The sequence below is a fragment of the Uranotaenia lowii genome, chromosome 3 (assembly GCF_029784155.1).
Source record: "Uranotaenia lowii strain MFRU-FL chromosome 3, ASM2978415v1, whole genome shotgun sequence".
NCBI lineage: Eukaryota > Metazoa > Arthropoda > Insecta > Diptera > Culicidae > Uranotaenia > Uranotaenia lowii.
The window spans coordinates 91,798,554-91,812,906 of record NC_073693.1 but is presented as its reverse complement, the minus strand read 5'-3'; the positions used below and the strand labels follow the sequence as shown (position 1 = coordinate 91,812,906).

At 37.6% G+C, this 14,353-nt stretch overlaps 1 protein-coding gene across 1 annotated transcript in view; it reads right to left on the bottom strand.

Annotated features, from left to right (window-relative positions):
* Window positions 1-1,279: 1,279 nt before the first annotated feature.
* The window catches only part of LOC129751775 (protein Smaug-like), a 46,837-nt gene continuing 33,763 nt past the window's right edge, over window positions 1,280-14,353 (bottom strand). The window contains exons 4-7 of the mRNA XM_055747477.1: window positions 7,228-7,945; window positions 5,992-7,159; window positions 5,693-5,930; window positions 1,280-5,184 (exon numbers count right to left, since the gene is read on the bottom strand). Coding sequence (XP_055603452.1) covers window positions 4,164-5,184; window positions 5,693-5,930; window positions 5,992-7,159; window positions 7,228-7,945 — 3,145 coding nt within the window. The 3' untranslated portion in view covers window positions 1,280-4,163. The remainder of the gene's footprint in view (window positions 5,185-5,692; window positions 5,931-5,991; window positions 7,160-7,227; window positions 7,946-14,353) is intronic.

The window sequence follows — 14,353 nt, the reverse complement described above, 5'->3', positions numbered from 1 at the left end:
AATTCGAGTTTCCTCATGCGGTGCACAAGGGCTGCTTATTCCACTTGTCCCATAACTGGTGGAAGTTTATGTAGACGAAGGGTATAGCAAGTGTGAGCAACCACAGGATCAACGATATTTTTAAAAAGATCCTGGCTTTGGCTTGTTTGCCTGCGCAAAAGATCCCGAAAGCCTTTGATATCATCCAAAAGAATCATGGCCCTAGTGGAGGTTTGTGGCGACTAGTGGCACCCCTCTTCCCACCAGGATTATGGTCGGTGTACGAGAACATCAAGAATAATGTTTCTCATACAATCAATCAGATAGAGGGTTGGCACAGTAGATAGAAGGCGATCGCCGGGCCGCGGTCTGGGTCACTGAAATTGCTCCATCAGCTCAAAACCGAGGAAAAATTTACCAGGGCTCAAATTTCCGGCCACTAATCCGTCCCAACAAATCACCACAGTGCTGCAGCCCAGAACGTCGTCATTTTTTAAATTGTGTCTAAATTAGAAGAAATGTCAGAGAGCGATTTCCTTCCTGCCATTGCTGCAAATTCGGGTAGCAAAAACAAATAAGCAATAGTTATGTACATAGTTTATTTCTTTTTTCTTTTCAATCGTGTTTATTTATCCAATTAATTTAATAAGCTTCTTTTTTATGTTTATAAGCTTATTTTGTCTTAAATTCAAATCTAGTTGACTTTAAGTTTTTTTCTTCTCTAACGGATAAGAAATTTCCTTTATCAGAACATTTGTAATAAATAGCACTGAGACATCAAAACCACATTTCGATACGCCTCAATACCACCCAAAGCCAAACTAATTTTTAATTTATCTTTCAAATCTCATTATAACCCCACCTTTGCCGCCTCTACTGCCTCTGAATTTCGAAACCAATAGGCTGAAACTTTCAAAGCTATTAAATAACTTTCAACTTACCCTCGATACTTTCCCTTAAGACATCAGTTACTTCGGAATTCGAAAGGTCCTTCTGGTCTTTTGGGATTAGGGCATCTTTTAAACTTCATAGCTATCTAGACATAGATTCTCACAAGCTGCTCCGCAACAGGGTTTTCTTGATAAATGAGAAGACCAAAATTATAAACGCGATATTCAAGATTAAATTTCTTGCACTCAAACTGTACCATGTTCAATTCAAGAGTTTTTATTCGATGGGTCCGATTGATTGTGTAGAATTCCGTTTTGGGAAGGATATTCCTCCAGTATTCTTTTACGGGTATCGTATCTGGTACTAAGTCCTGCAGCACGGATTTCGGATCTGGTGAGGAAAACAACAATTACAACACAGTATTTTCAATTTCAAAAATAAATATTTTTCTTTACTAGATTTGTTTTATTCTGAAATTTCCGCCTTGCTATGGAAATAGTAAAACATCACTACATAAAACTTGCGTGAGTGTGTGGGTGTGTGTTTGAGAATGTGTGTGTCTCTCTCTATATGTAGGTGTCTATAGTGCGTTCCGCACTTATTTCACTTTTCTTACGCATCTTGTGATTCATACCATTTCCTACAGTTAAATCTTCACGATTTTTTTTTCAAACAGTCTTCACAACCAATCACTCGTAGTGTTCTTCTTTCGCCTCGTATTGAGGGTGAAAATCGTGTTTTGCAATTTTGATTTTTTATGTTATCTGAGTCAAACACACACTTAAACACATTAATTAGTTTGATTGAAAAATAAACAATAATAAAACCTACCCTGCACAGTTCAACCGTGCGTTTTTCAGGGCGAGTTTTGTGACTTCTAACTTGAACGAAATCAGCTTCATCTAAAGTTGCCTTTGCTTTAATTAGATTTTTAAATAACTTTTTTGTTTTCAGTTGCCCAAGTGTTTATTTAGTAGATTTTTCGTGTATATGTTTTATTATTTTTTTTTTAGTACGATACGATCTTAGAACGGAATACGGAACAAACGAGTACTTTCGAAAAACTGCTTGATCTCTAAGTTTGGACTACACGTAATAATGGATACCACAAAAACAAAACAGAACAATAAATAGTTTCTTTTACGATATACTTAGATAACAAGACTTCTATCTGTTTTTCTTTCCCTATTGTTACTAGTAATAATTGGAAATGGTAAGATTTATTTCTAGGAGAGATGGTGGTTCCTACTAAAATTTTTAATCACCTTTGCCGAATTTATGCATTTTTGTTTGACCGATCAACAATCAAGCAATGGAATGCTCTCTTTCTTTCCGGGGTTTTTCAATGTTGCATCATTGTTTGCCATTTTTAGAACATATGAGTAGGATCAATTTGAACTGCTTTTATGCTGTTTTTCGTAGATGAAAATTGACATTTTACTGAATTGAACGATCTGTTTTGAACAGAACAAAATAACAACAGAAAACAACACGTTTTTTCAAGTAGCTTCTTCACATTTAAAAATAAAAACGTTCATTTATGAAAACATTTTTGCCAAAAAATTCAACATCAATGCGACACAGTGAACCAAAAATTTAACTTATGAGGACAACGATAACTACACAATATCAAAATGTCCACGAAAAGACAACCAATTCTGTGTTTTTTTTTTCATCGTAACCTACATTAAACATTTGTATTGTTGATATCTTGATTTCGTCCGATTGAGGATTTTTTGTCTCTGCTGCTACCTTAACTTTTTCTTTTGAGTACTTTTAAGTTCAATAATATTTGTTTCAACATTTGAAGAAAACTCGTTTTACTTTTTTTATTTACTGAAGTACGTTATCTAAAACGATGAAATATATACTTTTGTTGTTCCAATATGCAATCAAGTAAGAGAGAGAGAGTGATGGAAAATACATCTAAATTTGTCTATACTCTAGAACAATAGGTTATAAACTGTGTGCAGGAAGAGTGATTGTATAGATTTAATTTTATTGTATCTTGAGGAAGTCGACGAGAGCGAAAACGGGGAACGGAAAGAAGGCCAAATAAATATAATCGCTCCATCAATCTCATAGCTATGAAAGTATGCCAATAAGTATGTCGGTTTTTTACGTCAAACAAATAGTGACCCAAGTGCACTTTCAACAAATTAGGCATACATTCTCATTTGTGGAAAATGGTGTATTCTGCTCGTTGGTGTTAGTTTTTTCCGCTTAACTCCTTAAATAAATTTAGTCGTCCGTAAAATTCACATTGAAAGATGGGTTCAATCAAAAATTAAATAATAATCATGAAACGTTTTCATTGAGTTGATATAAACTCAATGAAAACGTTCAATCAAACTTTGATTGTTGAGAGGTAAAGCGCTATTTACTCTAAACTGAAAATTATAATTCACAGCGGATAATCAAAGATTAACCAACACCATCGAGCGCAATACACGTAGATGTTTCCATTTAACTGAACACCGAAGGTTTCTTCATTTTTATGTTTAACAACCAAACAGGACAAAATGGGAATCGTATCTGTTTTTCCTTCTTGTATTTTACTTTACGAGAATTTGTTTATCATTGTTAATTTTGTGTTGGTATTTTTTTTTTTTGAAAGATTTTGTTTCTTTTTATCAGATTACATAATGTAGAGCTATTAGATATAAAAGAGTATCCTTTTCATCATCACCCGTACACCAAGGATTTGATTTCACTTTTCACATGATCGAAAAACTTTTTTTTTCACTAAACCTAATAGTGTTTCTGTGTGTGGTTTTTTGTTGCTACTTGTAGATTTTAATCTCCAAAAGAGCGTCAAGAGTTTGAAAAATATGACTACACAATAGATTTGAATTTTCCTGTCGGTGGTGGTCGATCGATTTGTCTGCACCGTAAATATATGTTGACACACCATCTTAGACGACCTCGATACGGTGATTTAGAAATTTTAGATTTAGTTGCGTCGATTGAGGGTTTTTCAATTTCAATTTTCTTGTTTTTTTTTGTGTTGTTTTTTATGCCTTCTCTCACCGGGAGAGAATTCGTTTGTGTTTTTTGTTTCTTTTTAAATAGATTCGTTTGTCTAATTCTTGATCTGGTTTTATACCGTCGAGGTCCTTGAATTTTTCATATCAGCGCATCACCGATCGCCGTCTAATTAAGTATAAAATAAACTTCCTAAATAACAATTGCTACTATGCCGTTACTAGTTGCCGCTAACTATCATTATGTAGTGTAGGTTCCCCGCTAGCTATGCAGGGAAGCTTATGAACCGACTTCATTGTTGCCCACGTTTAATTGATAGCCTGCTCGGTCATCTGCAAGCAGAGAAATTCAAGCCGACTGTTGATGTCTCCGATGCTGTTGTTTTGGCTTTTGTTGTTGCTATTGTTACCGGTGGTTCCGGTACTGCTATTTAACCCTTCAGCTGGATTACCATCGTTGCTGACGACTGTAGCAACTTGTCCAGAGGAATGCAGCTCAACGACACCTCCCGATGATATGGGGGGTCCACCAGCACTACTAGCAATCGAATGGTCCAACGGTTGAGGACTTAAAACCTGACTCACGTTGCCGGAATTGTTGTTACCGTTCGGTGGAGGAACATTCGGGGAGGCACCTCCACCCATGGGTGTCAGGAAAATTGATGGAAGTTGCTGTTGTTGCTGCTGTTGATTCTGCAGATGTTGCAAAAATTGTTGCTGGTGCTGGTGAGCGGATATGTTGTTCAATGAATGCCTGTGATACATGAAAGCACCGGGAGGAACATGCACCGATTGTTGTTGTTGTTGTTGCTGCTGCTGCTGTTGTTGCTGTTGATGAGCCAAATGAACTTGCTGTTGTTGATGTTGCTGTGGATTTTGCAAATGTGGTGGCGGGCCCTGTTGTCCTCCCATTGGCTGCGGATGCTGAGGATGATGCTTAACCATGTTGCTACCGTTAACGCTCGCATTCCCAGCGCTTCCACCACCGGAGGCAAAGTTTGGATAGGACGAACTTTTATTGTAGCTGTTGTTGTGCCCTGTTCCGGCATTCGGATTGTGACTTCCACCACCATACCCGTATGCATGCGAAGGGGGAGGAATTGTGTGTAGGTGGCTGTGCGATCCTCCGCCGCCGGAAGTAGAACTAACACCGACAGATGACTGCTGCTGCTGCTGTTGGTGGAGTTGTTGCTGCTGTTGAGGTGATTGTTGCTGTTGCGCTTGAGGTTGCAACGGAGAAGTAAAATACTGCAGAGAACTCTTGCGGTGCGGTGTTTTCTGAAGGTTTCCATCGGAATTGTTCGGTTTGTGCTTGTTCGTAGCTGGCCACCTAAAACGGTTGTGAAAATCGTTTAAATTTGTTTCAAAGATTTTTTAAACAATACTCAGGTCATGTTGTACAAGTTTTTTTAAGATAATACTTTGTGACTACAAGAGCGCGTACATCTGCGTTCAACCTAATATTAACATAGCTGTTCCAGAAAGCTATCACGATGTACTAAAGGTTAATCTTTACTGTACAAAAATATCAAATAAATTTCAAATGAACAGGCGGTTTCAAGTTCTAAGTGCTAGTAAAAAATATGGGTTCCTTTTCCTCAAAAAAATATTTAAAAAAAAGAATCTTATATTTTGAACTTCTTTAAGAATCTAAATAAGGCCAGATTAGCTAGAAACATAAGTTTTTTTTTTTTTGAGAATAAAACGCGTAAAGTTCAAATTTTTCGACTTAATGCAACAAGCATTTTTTTTATATAAATTCAAGACTTGTGTGGATGAAACAAATTGACAATCCTTTTTCTCATTTGATCAATGCATAAATTAATGCTTTCACAAACCTCGTCTTGTTGATGCTTCCGTTCATGCTCTGGTTTTTCGGGTAATGACTCTTGGGCGTGTAGTTGACCTTCAACTTGTTGGCCTTGTATTTGTACTCCTTGATTTGTAAGATATGGGCAGCGAACGCGTCATTGTGCATTGCCCGGTCCAACAGCCAGGTGAAGGCATTCAGGTATTCTTCCTCCTGCTGCGGACCGAAACCTCCCGGTAGGGAACGTACCAGCAGAATTGAAGCAACTGTAAAATATAATCATTTAGGAAGTAGTAAAATTTTGAAAGGGCATAACTAATGACTTACTCAGATCAAGGACCTTCATAAAGTGCCCTGCAATATCGTTACTATCTCCACGCCCAGCCGGTTTCATAGGCGTCAACACAATATTGGTTAATTCTTCGAAAACAATACTCAGGTGCCCCTTGGATCCACCGCTAGCCAACAGCTCTTTCTCGAGACGAGCCAAAACACCGTATCTTTCATTCAGCTTCTGGATACACAAAACCAATTTGTGACGGGCTCCTTTCGTGACACCCAAACTAGCCAAATATTCCTCGTTCATTTCGAGCATTTGTTCGTACGTCAAATTAGTAAATAGCCAAACGTACTTATGCAGCCGTAAGCTCTTCAGCCAATGGGCAATGCTGGACATACCCGCGTTAGTCTGCCCATACATTTTTATCATTTGATGCTGCTTAAAGTCATCCAACCGTGTCTCGGACCCGCTGGAAGTTAGCGAGGACCGGGGGCTTTCCATGGTCAGTGAAAAACTACGCGGCTTATTCTGTAGCACCTGAAGATTGCTCAGGTTTTCCGCCGAAAGACATTCGTTGTTCTGTTTCTGCTGTTGGTGCAGCTCACCCATCGTGAGGCCACATGCATTACCAACCGTTGTAGTTAAACTATTAGAGCGACGCGTTTTCATCATCCCACTGCCATCCAGATCGAAGTCCCCGACACCGATTGGAGGAACCCGCAGGTAATCACTTATGTTGGCATCGAATGAAACTCGATTCTTGCTCACACCACTGCTATTGTGGGACGAGTTCACCGCGGAATTTACAGCGGAACCAGCCGCACCTTTTCCGCTCATCGAAGACACGTTCGACCCGCTAGTGTTACCACCAGCAGCAACAGCAACGGCAGCAGCCGCAGCTCGTGCCAGATATTTGAACTCCTCTTCATTATCAAAATCACAATCGTAGTCGAATATCTCCGTTCCATTCTTGCTGAAACTCAGATGATTATCATCTGACGAATCCAGATCTGCTCCGCTGGTACTCAATACTACGGTATGCCCTGCGCCACCTCCACCACCGCCATTCAGATTCAAATTACTACCACTACCGTGGCCACTAGTGCTGCCCAGCAGACCTTGCGTTTGACTAGAAGGTGCTATCAAATGGTGGTGCTTGCTGTGATTTTGCGATACATTAGCTGCCGCTGCTGCAGGATGATAATTGAACGATACCTGCAAACAAAAAATATTCTGATCACATCCAAAGAGAAAACAATATTCAAAACCTGGCTCAAACTTACGGGAATATATTCCTTTAAGGACACATTCTCCATGCTTCCAATCACGTGAACACCATTCTTCCCGGAACTAGCAACACCTCCGCCACCGCCATCTTCACACGCTGAAATGGGGTCCTTCGTCACAGAAGTGCTCCATTCCAAACCCGCGACTCCCGGCAGCATGCTACTGTTCTTGGCAGTCTTGATCAGTTGTGAGGAGCCGCTGTCCAAACAGGAACTACTGGAGCTCGTTGAAGCGCTGTTGCCGCCGACGTGATTCAAACTTTGTTGTGATTTCGAAAGCAGCGATGAGTTCGACGATGACGCCGACTGCAGGGGCGGCGGCGGATGATGATTAACCGTCGCCTGCAGTTGGGGCAGATGATTGTGCAGTGGATGCTGTTGTTGCTGTGGCGCAACAAGCGGGGGCCATGGTCCCGTAGCCAGATAGTGCAACGATTGTTGGCTTCCAGCACCTTTGCCGGAACCAGCGTTATTGTTCGGTGGACCTGCGCCCAGCATTTGCTGTTGCTGCGGATGATGGGGGCCGCCCAGTTGGGACGAGAAATAGCTGTTGTTGCTATTCATCAGCTTGTTGCCGCCGGAACTGTGATGAGGAGGGTGGTGATGGTTGTTACTGTTCGAATTAGCATTTGTCACAGTAGTGGCTGGACCGCTAGCCGGTACATACGAGGTGGCGATGTGTTCCTCCAGGTGCCGGAGCCAGTAGCTTAGAGATCTGGAATGGTGAGGATATGGTAGCCGGGGTGAGATTTTTGTGGAACGTACTAGAATTTGAAATAATGAATATTGACCTAATGACCTATTTTATTTTCAATAAGCTTCATAACTCGAACCATACACGAATTTGGCGTAGATTTCACATTATTTTGGCGATGGCAATGATCTATGTAATTCATATTACATAGTTTTCATGCGGAGAATTTTTTACTATACATAAGAGTGCCCCAAATGACCCGACTTTTGAAAAAATTATGCGCTGCAGGCTAACGGGAAGTGGTCACCCAACGAGCCTGAAGTTTGTACCGTAATCTGGGGTGATTGATCACTTTTTTCAATATATTTCGATTATTTTTTTCTGTTAAGGGCCATGTGGCATGTTTTATATTTTTAAAACCAGCACTGGACTCTTATGAACGTAAAACATGGATGCAGAAATTCATAAGACTACTTCAAATTTGATTAAAAAATCGTTTTTGTCTCTGTTCAGAATTTGATGCTTTGAGGTAACATTGATCAGTCTCTATTCTGAAGATTTTAACAAGTTTTCTTGATCATAAAGGATACAAAACACCTTCATAATATTTACATGTGCTAGTTTATCAATTTTACCTTTATTTTAACGTTTTATTTTAAAAATATTTATAATCGAAAAAAGAACTATGATGCTGCCTACATTTAGGGGCAAAAATTATAATAATTGCTAAATAGTTTTAGCTTCAAAATACAAATGAAATTTTACCTTAACACATTCCCCTAAGTCCTCTAACTATTTCCATTTTCATTTTTTCTTCTAAGTCAACGAATTGATAGGGTTACTATCCATTTGGCCAATACGGGCTTACTCTTGGAAAATGTCCTTATTTTTTAAATATCAAAAATTTATCTATCATCTATCTAATATCAAATGACTATAAAAATAGCACTATAACTGTTCATATACAAAAAAAAGGTGTTGTTTCACTTTAAACAACCCGTTTGCTTCTAAATGCTTTTTGGTCTCATCAGGAGAGCTGTTTGTTTGCGAGCCTTGGAAAAATAGATAGAATTTGAAATTATATTTTATACTAACAGAAAAAAAATTCAAATACAAACCAAATTGTGCCTATTTGATACTCAATTCATAGGCTTTCAAACGTAGAAAACAGTTTTCAAAAATTCAAACTATAGACTGAGTTATTGATGATAATGTGGAAAAGTTTATTGTTGGTCAAAGTTACCCCGGTGAACAAAGTTACCCCGTTTTACGGTATGGGATTTTGGGACGTTTTGTTTGGAAGAAACATGAAAATCCAATTTTTCATCTATAACTTTGGTCCCTACTTACAAGATCCATACTCTACTATACATATTTATATGATTTTTGGGAAAAATAGAAACTATACGAGCTTTTAAAATGATAGATAAATTGTGGCCGTGAGACAGTTTTTCGTATAACTAATAGCATTAGTATGTGTTCTGATTCTACGCAAAAGTGTCACACGACACGGAGCATTTTTCGCTCTAATTTGCTGTTTGTTGTAAAAATATTTTTTTTTGGCAGAAAACATTGTAAAGTGATTAACTTGAACTGTTCACTTCGAAAAAACTGTCGGTGAATTTTTAGTTTAAGAGAAAAATTGGAAATATTGCGGAAATTTCAATCCCGTTTTTCTCGTTTGCACGTTTTTTCACATGGGACTATCTTGCTTGGAAAGGCAGTACGGTATTTCTTAAAGCCTAAACTTTTGCAAAAATTTCATCTGAAGACTGGATTTTTTATTCGAAATAAGATAAAAAAGTTATCAAGCTTCAAAAATGGGCTAACTTTTGTAAGGGTGATATTCATCAATGTTAATGATGCACTGTGTTGAATATTTTGACGCAATATTAACAGTAACAAATATCACTCTTTAAAAATTAGCCAATTTTAGAAGCCTAATAACTTTTTTGTCTTAACTAGAATCGAAATGCAGTGTTGAGATGAAAAATTAGTCATAATTCAGGCTTTAAGAAAAACCGTATTCAAAAGAAATCGGGGGGTCGAAGTTATTGATGAAAAACTGAATTTCCATGTTTCTCCGAATAAAATGTCTCTAAATTCCATACAAAATTAGGGCTCGTTGAGCAACTCCTTCCCGTGATCCGATTTGGCATGAGAACTTGTACTAGGCCTAAGATCAATTTTAGCGTGCAGCGCATAACATTTCACAAGTTTGAAATATCCCATACAAATTTGGGGCAGTCTATTATACATACTTTCGAATTACAGTAAAACTGCTCAAATTATACGAGATTCGAGGAGAAAGCAACCCGAATTTCGTATGAAATTCGGAACACTTTCAATCGAGTGCTCAGGAGCTCGAATAATCTAAGGACAACGATTGCCTGTATCACGGTTAAAATGACATTTTTTGAAATTAAAAACATTTTTTTAAATTCAAAATAAGTTTACTGAGGTGCATGTATTAATGTAAAAGAAACAATTTACAGGATACTGAAAGAAAAGTCCCTGAAAGCCACAGAGGAAAACCGTTTCGAACATACAGAACAATTTTAAAGGTTTTTTTTTTGAGCTGGTTTGCTGACCTGAAATCGTTTTGTAATTTTAGCTGTTTGAAATGCACTTTCATTGACTACTACGCGGAGGAGCCATTTCGTGGAATGTGTAATCATTCCGCTGTCACACTTTTATCTAATAAACACGTGTATTTCAATTATAGTTTTGTAATATGTACTTCTAAGCCCCCCAGAAACAACCCAAGTAACCAAAAGTCACACCTAATCTTGTACGTTTAAAGTTCATTTTTGGCTGAATAAAAGGTACTCGAGAGAAACGAAACCCGTTTTCCTTAAGTGCTTGATTTGGACTTCTGAACGAACATAAAAAGTGTAAAAAAGTGACATAGAACACATTTGTGCGTTCTAAGTACCTCATTAGAGTACGATTCTAGACTTTTTTCTTCTCGGTGGGCCTGAAAGACTACCGGATAGAATTGAGAATCATTTAATTTGTACCGACCGAGCTCAGGATTCTTTTTCTTCAAGAACACTCAAAAAGTTTACAGCCTCTAACGTTTTTTAGGATTGCGAATTCACCCAAAAATATTCTAAAATTTGTAAAAAATTAATCACAAAAAAAAACAAAACAGCAGAAAAAGCGTTACTTTTAACCCTTATTGCAATAGCATGCTCCTTCATTTTTCCTCGGATTCAAGTTCAATTCAACGTTTAACACATACGACCTTCTTCTGAAACAGTACCTCATTGACTGGCTGCATATAAAAGCTTTCATTATTTCAAACTGAAAGAAGAATATGTTCCGAAACAAATTCTTAAATAAAGCAAATTCAAACTTTTAACTTTCCCACTTGCGGGGATTTTCAAAACTCTGCTGAATCCAACTTATGTTTATGTTACATTTTAAATCATTTAGCCTACTTTGCAAAGTCTATGGAAAATTACTTCAAGTTGGTATTTTCACAACCAGTAATCCAACCATTGGCCATGGTACAGAAGTAACGTGCTCAGCTATCAGCTTGAGGGTTCGCGTTCAATTCTTCAAGCATCCAATTTTAAAGCAAGTGTAATATTCAGTAGAGGCAATATCAAAAAGAAAGGATAAGAATATAAGAAATCAAATCAAAATAAGATGACCGCTTCGTTTTTCCAGAAATATTTGTTGATTCGAGGTTTCATGTAGCAGCAGCATAGCCTTCTAAAGGGTGATACGGTCAAAATTTGGTCAATATCAACTTGACGTATTTCTTTCAATTTTGCATATAAAAAACCTGAAGACCCCTAATTTTGAAGGTGTACGTGTGTGTAGAATGTTGCTCCTATTTTGATTTTGGAATTCTCTCTTCAGTTGTCAAAATGCCGTCCAAGGAAGAAGAGCAGCGTATCAAAATTTTGCTCGAGCATCGCGAAAATCCGAGCTACTCGCACGCAAAGCTGGCAAAATCGCTAAAAGTTGCCAAATCAACCGTTACAAATGTAATTAAAGTGTTTGGGAAACGTTTGTCGACAGTCAGGAAGTCTGGATCGGGGGGAAATCGAAAACCGGAAGCCGTTGAGACGTCAAAGAGAGTAGCCGGTAGTTTCAAGCGAAACCCTAACCTCTCTCTCCGAGATGCCGCAAATAAGCTGGGTGTATCGTCTACAACCGTGCATCGAGCGAAAAAACGAGCTGGACTATCGACTGACAAGAAGGTAGTGACTCCAAATCGCGATGATAAACAAAATACGACGGCCAAAGCGCGATCCCGGAGGCTGTACAAGACGATGCTGACGAAGTTTGACTGCGTGGTAATGGACGACGAAACCTACGTCAAAGCCGACTACAAGCAGCTTCCGGGATAAGAGTTTTATATGACAAAAGGAAGGGGAAAGGTAGCAGATATTTTCAAGCACATGAAACTGTCAAAGTTCGCGAAAAAATATCTGGTTTGGCAAGCCATCTGTACCTGTGGCTTGAAAAGCAGCATTTTCATAGCTTCCGGGACTGTCAACCAAGAAATTTACGTGGAAGAGTGTTTGAATAAACGCTTGCTGCCTGTCTTGAAGAAACACGGTTGTTCAGTACTGTTTTGGCCGGATTTGGCATCTTGCCATTACGGTAAAAAGGCCATGGAGTGGTACGCCGCCAACAACGTGCAGGTGGTTTCGCAAGGACAAGAACCCTCCCAACACGCCAGACCTCCGCCCAATTGAGAAATACTGGGCTATTGTGAAGCGGAACCTAAAGAAGACCAAAAATACTGCTAAGGACGAGCAGCAGTTCAAGGCAAACTGGCTTTCTGCGGCGAAGAAGGTGTACAAGGTGGCTGTACAAAATCTGATGGGAGGGGTTAAGCGTAAGGCCAGGCAATTCGGATTTGGAAAAGCGGAAGCCTAACTGAATATTTTTCCTGAATTTAATACTAATAAAACTTGAAAAAGAAATTTAATTTGATTTTTTAAATAAACGATTTCACCGATTTACACGCGTTTTCCCTTGACCAAATTTTGACCGTATCACCCTTTACTTAGCTTGGATTATAGAACTTTAAAGTGTGGGCAAGAACTTAAATTTTGAGCTGAATAAAATACTAAACAGCCCTCGAGCAGGGCTGAGTAAGCTTTTAAGAGCCTGTTTTATGGAACTCTGGTTACTTTGGAAGGGACAAACTATGCACTTTTGTATTAGCTCCGATAGAAAACTTTAGGTTATGTACAGGTTCTATCTTACTAAAATTTTTGGACATGATGTTTTAACCCAATAATGGTTTACTATTGGTATTTTATTGTTGACGTTAGAATTTTCAAACCTTAAGGTAGCGACATATTTTGCCTATTTTTTCTGTACTCTTTCGTCATTAAATTTAACAAAAATATTTTCTCATTATGATGCCATGTCATCAAATTCATTTCATCCTTGTTTCGAGAAGTAGCATTTTAATCCATATTTAAGTCAAATTTGTTATTATTCCCCATCGGTGATTTTCCATCACTAATGACATAAGTTGAGCGTATCAGTAATCTAACAGGAGATAATAAGACATATTGACGTAATTGATTTCAGAGACGCGATCATGTGACTGCATCGTAGGAATATTCAGTTATAAGTATTTTGTAAATATTTTGAAATACAAGCCCGTCGATGATCACTCGTCAATTTCATGTTTGTTTGTACTGTTTTCTGAGCTAGACGGTTTATACAACAGTGACGTTTTATTTCTTCCTGCCGTAATAAAAAGTTTTTCTCTAATGAAAAGATTTTAAATATGATCAAAATGTATTTTCTCTAGTTTTATTTTGTGAAAAATATACAGCCAAATTATAGCCGACATAAAAAAATGCTTAGAAAAGTTTTTTGGGGAAACAATTGTATCTACTTTCCGCTATATACTTTGGGACTTTAATAAGTAATGAATAAAAAACACTCTTAAAACCTTCTATAATTTGAAATTATAGATATTAACAACCAGAAACTGTATATACCTCGAAGTTATTGCAATCAAAAAATTAAATCCGCCTGGAATGGTTCTTAGCTGACTTGTTTTCCGTAGTGTAGTTTGTCAGTATAATTTATTTAAGATTAATAGATCGATTATTATTTTACACATTTTGGAATTCTATTTTTATATTCTTTGAGTGAAGAATAGGAAAACAAAGAAATACTGAGAACCGTTGCTGCCGGTGTCAAGCCCGGACAAAGGATGAGACATCTTTTTTTTTTTTTTTAATTTTTTTTTTATTTATCTATTTTTATTTTTATTTTTATTTTTTTTTTCTTTTTTTTTTTTATTTTTATGTATACATATATTTTTGTTGTTGTTTTCTTTCTCTTTCAATTTAGTTTTTTTGTCATTAGTTTTTTTTTTCATTATTTTTTCTTTTTCAAAATTTGATTCTTATATTTTTTAAATTTTTATCATTCATTTAC